This window comes from Sinocyclocheilus grahami, unplaced genomic scaffold, assembly GCF_001515645.1.
Source record: "Sinocyclocheilus grahami isolate Dianchi unplaced genomic scaffold, SAMN03320097.WGS_v1.1 scaffold1279.1, whole genome shotgun sequence".
Classification (NCBI taxonomy): Eukaryota; Metazoa; Chordata; class Actinopteri; order Cypriniformes; family Cyprinidae; genus Sinocyclocheilus; species Sinocyclocheilus grahami.
The window spans coordinates 46,577-54,805 of NW_015506458.1; the positions used below are offsets into that span (position 1 = coordinate 46,577).

The 8,229-nt window shown below is 38.8% G+C and overlaps 1 protein-coding gene across 1 annotated transcript in view; it reads right to left on the reverse strand.

The window, feature by feature from the left end:
- The window catches only part of LOC107568774 (sodium/potassium-transporting ATPase subunit alpha-1-like), a 30,844-nt gene that overhangs the window by 11,580 nt on the left and 11,035 nt on the right, over positions 1-8,229 (reverse strand). Inside the window, exons 3-5 of the mRNA XM_016254752.1 lie at positions 5,796-5,799; positions 302-505; positions 90-203 (exon numbers count right to left, since the gene is read on the reverse strand). Of these exons, the coding sequence (XP_016110238.1) occupies positions 90-203; positions 302-505; positions 5,796-5,799 (322 nt within the window). The remainder of the gene's footprint in view (positions 1-89; positions 204-301; positions 506-5,795; positions 5,800-8,229) is intronic.

Consider the following 8,229-nt stretch of genomic DNA (forward strand, 5'->3'; position numbering starts at 1 on the left):
TTTAAGCCCTCTGCACATAAACACACTCGTATCTTCAAAGAGAGAGAGAGAGAGCGAGAGAGAGAGAGAGAGAGAGAGATCATCAGTACCTGAGGGACAAGGTTCTTGAAAGAGTCCATGATCTTGGAGCTCTTGGCCTCTTGATAGTATGAGAAACAGCCAGTGATCATCACGACAGCAGAGAGTACAATACCCAGATACAACTGCACAGGACAATGGAGGAGAGGTTAGGGATACTGCTAAAACCACATGATCTTAAAAGACAAAACTTTAAGAAACACGAACAGGGATTTCTCCTTACGTTATCATTGGCAGGTTCCTCCTCGTAGACTGCCTGGATGCCGTAGGCAAGAAAACATAGAATGGCACCAATCCACAGGAGAGTTGAGAATCCTCCAAAGAGCTGCTTGCAGAACTTGACCCATTCTGGGGTTGTTGGAGGTGGAGTCAAAGCATTGAGTCCATCACGTGCCAAGATCTCCTTAGCACGATCGTTTGTCAATCCCTGGGAAATGTTACGCCCCTACAATACTGTGATGCCCTGTACCGGCCGGAGCGACGAGACAAAAACATTAAAACCCATTATAAACGAGGCATTTGTTGCATCCAGTGGGGACATAATTACAGATTATAATGACTTATACTGTCTTTTGATGCATTACATCGCTCCGCGTAAACATAAAACCATGTCTGCATTTGTGATCGGAGAAACGACAAACACAGCGCCTTCACGACATGGCGGCGGCAGCAACAGTACTACAGCGAGAATAAAAGTTACGCCTTCTTTCTTTGCGTAAACATTTGGGTGGCGTTATGCAAATCTTCCCACATCGTGATGTAGACATGTGGGGGGCGTGTTAGAACGAGCCATTTTAGGTAGGCGTGGTTGACAACTTTTATAAAGAATATCTCTTTGGATTTGAGACTTTAGTCTTTACAACTTTATAGATCTTCTTTATGCACCAAGAGCTTGTAACACTCCAAAGAGAAAGGAAAAATTGAAATCGCATCATATGACCCTTTTAAAATATTTTTTTCAACGGCTTTGATGACTTCAGCTCATCTTACAAAGAAACAAGATATTTAATGCTGCATCAATTTTTTTTTTTTGCAGGTCTATCCATGTCCTGATATAAATCTGCAAGTACACTGGATTGGTTGTTTTCTGTACATGAAAGCAACAGATGATGGAAGTGACCAGAAACAAAGAACTCGACACCTGTAGTGCCCAACTGAACATGACAGCTTACTTTAGCACTCTTTCACGTCTGCATATGCTGGTTTATTAAACACTTAGTCATCACATTTAATATGCATATAAGCAGTTTTCACATCTTGCACATGTGTGTGGAAAATGTCACAAAGTTGAAAGAAGTGAGTCAGAGGGTGGAAGATAAATCAACTATAGAAAAACCTACACATTCACATTTGTGAGAGAATATTCTGGATTACCGTATATCAAATATCAGTATTAAAAAAGTCTTTATCTTGCACATGAGCCAAAAACGGTTCGCTCGAGCATATTAGTCCTTTCATACTGGGACTTTGCCCTGTTGACATTGGAAACAGGGCCACACCTCTAGGCCCGTGAATGGGTTAAGTCACATGTCAGACCCAACTCTTTTTGTTTTAGAAGTGGCGAATGAACAGGAGAGGGTGAAAAGAAAACATGGTGTGCAAACTCCTCCACACCAGTCAAAGGGCAATTAGTGCTGAACTTTTTATAAGCTCACTGCAGTTTAAGAGCACAGAGAGAAAATGAACAAAAGCTTACAGTGGGGTCCAAAAGTGAAATTGCTTCTAGTTAGCATTTGAATACACAATCGGACATTAAAGATTATACTATCAGCATAACAATGAAGGAGAAAAAGGAGAGCTATGAAAAAATGGTGAATGTCTTGGTATTGCACATTCATGAACAAAATCTGTTTATGTTCTCCAGCATGATTTCAGATGTTCCAAAGAGCATCTTGAGCTTCAGTGGAAGAAAATCTGACCATCTGAAAGTCACATGATCAACAACACTCATTTACTTACATTTAACTAATCACCTAAAGATATTATTTTCAAAATCCTAAAAGCGACAAATGTACAACATGGTCTGAAACATTTGGACCATACTTTCTAAAATGTCAAAATAAACATCCATGCATTTTGGAAAGCTTTGTCTTTCCCCATTGGTGGCGGGAAAGCAGCAATTGCATGGAGGTAAATGCATGTTACTATCGCAAACAGTTCACTGCACCAAAAAAAGGTAAGGGGGCCCTGAGACAGCCTTCTGGGTCAGTGAGGAGGAGTGGTCACTGTCAGCCTCTGTCAGATGGGACTGTCAATGACAAAAGGTCTCACTAACACATAGTGAGTGATGAATGGAAAGAATGTTAAACTCTTCAGAGATGGAGCGACAGTCTTAGCTTATATACACACTTGGGGGAGCGAGAATACAGCTGTGGTCAACACCTGATGCCGGTCCAAATATACAATATACTAAAATTTTTGTATGAAAGAAATAGCTTGCTCTTAAAAAAAAGGTTTAATGGATTTGCAAACATTAAATATAATCAGATTTGCATCCCCTTCAAAGTCTATGGTGGCTATCAATGGGTATTACCATGGTAAACTATTATCTGTATACAATGTAGGCCTATATGAATATTCTAAGTACCATATATGCCATCATGGTAATTCCATAGTACTTCAAAAGGTAAAAATTCAGTATTAAACTAGCAAACATTTAGATTCTTATTTCACTATGCCCCAGAAAAATTCTACATTGCAAATGCTGTTATTTCATATCAGCCTCTTGCATGCAAACACAACAGCAACCCTGTGTATGCAGAGGCCAGACATCTGCCCCACTGCGGTGGGATTTGATGGGGCTGGGGGCATAGCTCAATGCACCAAACCTAGGCTACTTGAAACATGCAGATGGCTGTTTGTCCTCCATCACATGGAATACCCTGGGACTGAATGCATAATACACATTTACACTGGTGCTCAGAGCCTCACATTAGGGAGTGGCATTCAGCTCTTACGCAATGCCACTGCATGCTGGAATCATATTAGGAGTTAATGACCCCTACACGAAGCAAATCATAAGATTATGACTGAATGTGAAAGGAGAAATGAAAGAAAACGTTATTAAAATCTAACCATATCATGCAGCTAATGGGGTGTTTTACAGTTCCCTCCAGAATGTAATTTAATTAAGATTAATGTCTATAATTCTGAATTGAGGGACACAAAGACGTGATTTCATAGCAGGTACACACTGTCTCCGTCAGTGCCCGCGTTTAAGGGAAGCCTTTATTGAACGAACTAAGCCTGCTCCACTTAATATAGGCTAAGTAGATAACGACGACAAACAGACGTGATGAATGATGATAACTAGTCCTCAAACCCGAGACAACTTTATCATGTCAGACTACACCCTCAAATTTGACATGGTTTGCTTCGCGTTACGTACAGTCATAACAAACATAACACGAACCAACTGCAAGATAACGCCATTAAACCCGATATGTCAAAGCGTTAACTAAATGATTTTACATTACACGGTTAAAGCACGCGTATTTGTTTCTTTAAAGTTTTTTTGAATCGATGTAGCGTGTGGTAGCAACTGTTTATCTTCTGTATCTCAGGGTTTAAACTGAGGAGTTAAAGCGTTTAGAGTTCAAATGTACAGCTATTACACAGTCATACGATACATCTCGAGACTTTCGTATCAAGAAGCGAACGGTTTGTGGATTTGAGATGATTTAACTCAGCCTACATTTACAGTGTTTATTTATTTCAAACAAAATTGCGGGCAATTTCAAAATATGCGACTCGTTCCATTTTCAAAGGGGATATTTAGAGACAGTGTAGCAGATGTAGTATATGTCAAGATGAGATGAACAGTTCATCTTGTGTATCTGGAGGTTTTACCCCAAATATGTAAAGTAAGCGCATTATTCATTTCGAGTTTTAACGTTACGCGGTTAAATAGTTACACCATGTATCTCGAGGTTTTGTCACACTCAGAAACACGCTGTCGGGCCAACCTAGACATGTTTTGTCGTACAAGTTAAAGGACTTGAAGATTTTTCTAAGAGCTGCAATAGCCTACATTAGGGCGCATTGAGAGCGATTATTTTGTAGCATACATGATTACTTCAGTTTTACAAAGTAAAAGTCCCGAGACTGACTACTACATCTGCTACATCGCGGCTATACAGGAGAAAGTTTGTATCGTTCCTGAAATCGTTGTTGTGAACGAAAAACGTTTTTAAATAGAGTTTGCCTCTCTTTTAAAGCCACAGTCTTAAAACCTGTTGCTCCGTCGGAGAATACAGACTTCGTATGCTTTAGGTTAACCCTTGCGCGCATTTCATTCATTTAAACGAGCTAATTTGAATATTAAAACTGCGGAAGTCTCATACTCCGGGAAGCCATTTGGCAAACAGCTGTTTTCAGTTACTTTAAAACCATCTGTTTAAACATAGAAACAATATTGCAAAATGCAAGAATTAAACGATAAACACATTAACACTTACTCCTCGTCCCATTTTGCTTCTTTTGATTAAAACGTCCACCTGGCTTTTCAAAAACAAAAACAAAAATCCAAGCTTTAAAAACAACAAATTAAAAGTCCCCAATCCCGTTTCCCTTCTTTTTGGGGGGTTTTTTCGCCCTTGCTCACCGCTAGCCGTGTCGTTCCACGTACAGTCTGAACATTCAAAGCTTATATATAGTGGGTTTTTTTCACTGTGACGTCTGCCCGGATTGTCATGGTAACGCGGAAGAAAATGGGCGTGGTCTGCATGGAAGACAAGAGCGGGGCTGTTGTGTCAGACTTTCACCTCTGAACTTTGATCGTTTTAAATAAATGTATGGCTTTTCCATGTCAGTGCCGATACCCTTTTTGTTTGAGCTTATCTTTGTTGAATTGCTGGTTAAGAAACCCTCTTGAAAGTTAATATTCTCCGGGTTAATCTTGTTGCTGTGTTTTAGAGTGTGGTTTCAAGCTGGTCATTAACTGGTTGACTGACCATGTTCTGAAAATCAGACCACAGTAAACCAGTAAGACCTGCAGTAAACCAGCTACCAGTTGGTAGCTGGTTTACTGCAGGTCTGCCATCGTGTACCAGCTAATGACCAGCTTAGATCATCTAGAAACCAGTTCAGCTGTGACTTTCCAGTGTTACACTGTATCCTTAAGAGCACAGAGTTAGGCCTACTGGTTGCTTTTACTTTACTTTACTTTTAGTCATTTAGCAGACGCTTTTATCCAAAGCGACTTACAAATAAGAAAAAGTAATTAAAACTAAAAGCTAAAACTCTATAAATAGTATATATATTCATTAAAAAATAAAAAATAAAACAATTCAATAGATCAGAAAAATAACAGATAATGCTAGTGTTAGAAGATCATTATTTATAATAAATAAGAAGAAAATAAGTGGAAAGAATAGAGAATGCTAGTCTTAGGGGCTCTTTTTTCTTTATAAATAAATCAAGTAGAATAGAAATAGAATAGAGAGTGCAAATGTTAGAGGGTCAAATTTTTTAATAAAAAAAAACAAGCAGATAAAATTTGAAATAGCATTAGAATAGAGAGTGCTAGAGTTAGATGGTCAAACCCAGTGATGATGCTTCTTACGTCTGTTTCGGAGAACCAGAGGACAAATATTTCAATCGATCACTCAGGCATGGCCCCGAAATGAGGCACCAGAATCTGCATTCAGATTCGATTCTAGTACATACCAGTTACATAGGTACCGGTGCCATATTAGTACCGGGTTTCGGTACCCAACCCTACTCGTTAGGTGTAGCCTATAAGACATCTCTCCACACAATCTGTATCTTCCATTCCAACCTCTCCCACCACCATGGGCAAGACCAAAGAGCTGTCAAAGGATGTCAGAGACAAGATTGTAGATCTGCACAAAGCTTGAATGGGCTACAAGACCATCAGCAATAAGCTTGGTGAGAAGGAGACAACAGTTGGTGCGATTATTCGGAAATGGAAGAAATGCAAAACGACCATCAATCGGCCTTGGTCTGGAGCTCTGTGCAAGATCTTGCCTCATGAGGTAAGGATGATCATGAGAAAGGTGAGTAATCAGCCCCGAACTACACGGGAGGAGCTTGTTAATGATCTTAAGGCAGTTGGAACCACAGTCACCAAGCAAACCATTGGTAACACACTACACCTGCTGAAGAAGGCACATGTACAGACCCGTTTAAAGTTTGCCAATTAACATCTAAATGATTCAGAGAAGGCTTGGGAGAAGTGCTGTGGTCAGATGATACCAAAATTAAGCTCTTTGGCATTAACTCGACTTGCTGTGTTTGGAGGGAGAGAAATGCTGACTATGACCCCAAGAACACCATCCCTACAGTCAAGCACAGAGGTGGAAACATTATGATAACATTATGCTTTGGGGCTGTTTTTCTGCTAAGGGTACAGGACGACTTCACCGCATTGAGGAGCAAATGGACGGGGCTATGTACTGTAAAATCTTGAACAAGAACCTCCTTCCCTCAGCCAGAACACTGAAGATGGGTCATGAATGGGTATTCCAGCATGACAATGACCCGAAACATACTGCCAAGTCAACAAAGGAGTGGCTCAAGAAGAAGCACATTAAGGTCATGGAGTGGCCTAGCCAGTCTTCAGACCTCAATCCTATAGGACATCTGTGGAGGGAGCTGCCAAACGACAGCCAAGAAACCTTAAGGATTCAGAGCGGCTCTGTAAAGAAGAGTGGATCAAAATCCCTCCTGAGATGTGTGCAAACCTGGTGACCAACTACAAAAAAACGTCTTACCTCTGTGCTTGCCAATTAGGTTTCTGCACCAAGTACTAAGTCATGTTTTGCTTGGGGATCAAATACTTATTTCACTCACTGAAATGCAAATAAATTTCTAACCTTTATATAATGTGTTTTTTCTGGATTTTTTGGTTGGCATTCTGTCTCTATATGTTAAAATAAACCTAACATAAAAATTACAGACCTTTTATTTTTTTGTAAGTGGGCAAAATTAGCAGGGAATCAAATAAATAATTTCCCCACTGTGTATATATATATATATACTGTATATAGTCAATGGCTACCGGCAACTGATTGGTTACCTACATTCCTACATTCTTCAAAATATAATTTTTGGATGAACTGTCCCTTTAAAATTAGTCACAGATTAATTACAAATGATATTTTTTTATTAAAAATTGTTTCCCCAAAGGTTTATTTGTCAGATGTGCAGTGGTACAGTGGGGTTTAAAAGACACTTAATATTTAGTAATATCAATTTGACTGCACTAAGAGTTTCACACTATATAGAAGAAAATAATATAAAAATGTAGTGGCTATATGCTCTAAATATCATAATGCTATATTATTTATCTGCAGCGGGTTTTCTGTGCGCAGCATGTGAATTTTTATGCACTGAATATCTGGATTTCCAGTGCGACAACTGAAGTAATATCTACTGTGATGCTTAATATCTTCATCTTGGCTAATATTTTGATTGGACTACTAAAAGTTAGGATATTTTACATAAAATGTGGGTCATGCTTTTTGTGCTGTTAACTACTATGTAATAAAATTAAACTATGGATTTACTGTCTAACTATCTGTTGTTGTGATAAACTCCCACGTTTATGGCTAATGAGTTTGCGGCATGGTTAGATTTAGGAGTAAATGTAAGGTTAGGGTTAGGGTTATAGGGGTAATAGGTGTTAGGTTTTGAGGTAAGGGTTGCGTTACGGTTAGAGATAAAGGTAAGAGTGTAACTACAAAGTTATACAATACACCAACATGTATGAACATAAGTATATTGTATTAACTGGAATGCAGTGTTCCATGCATTGTGCTCTGGTTTTACCCTGAACAATGGTAACCCAAAGCATAGCAGTTAAGGTCACCTAATTTAAAGTGTGACCGAAATATGAAATAGCCCACCTTTATTTGTCACATGATAAACAGATTCTACTTACTAAATTAAACATGCAACATACTGTACGACACATGTGTGACAAGTTTATTGTTGTTTAACGATGCATTCTGTTTCACATACTATTTTTTATAAGTATAAGTATAAGCTGTTCAGAGTATATACTGTGCAGTATTCCAGTGAAACATAAGCTAGTATTGCACTGGTAATGTAGCTGAAGTAAAATAATAAAAATTAACAAGAGCATAAGAGTTTAATAACAGTACACTGTAAAAAAATAGAGCAAAAAAA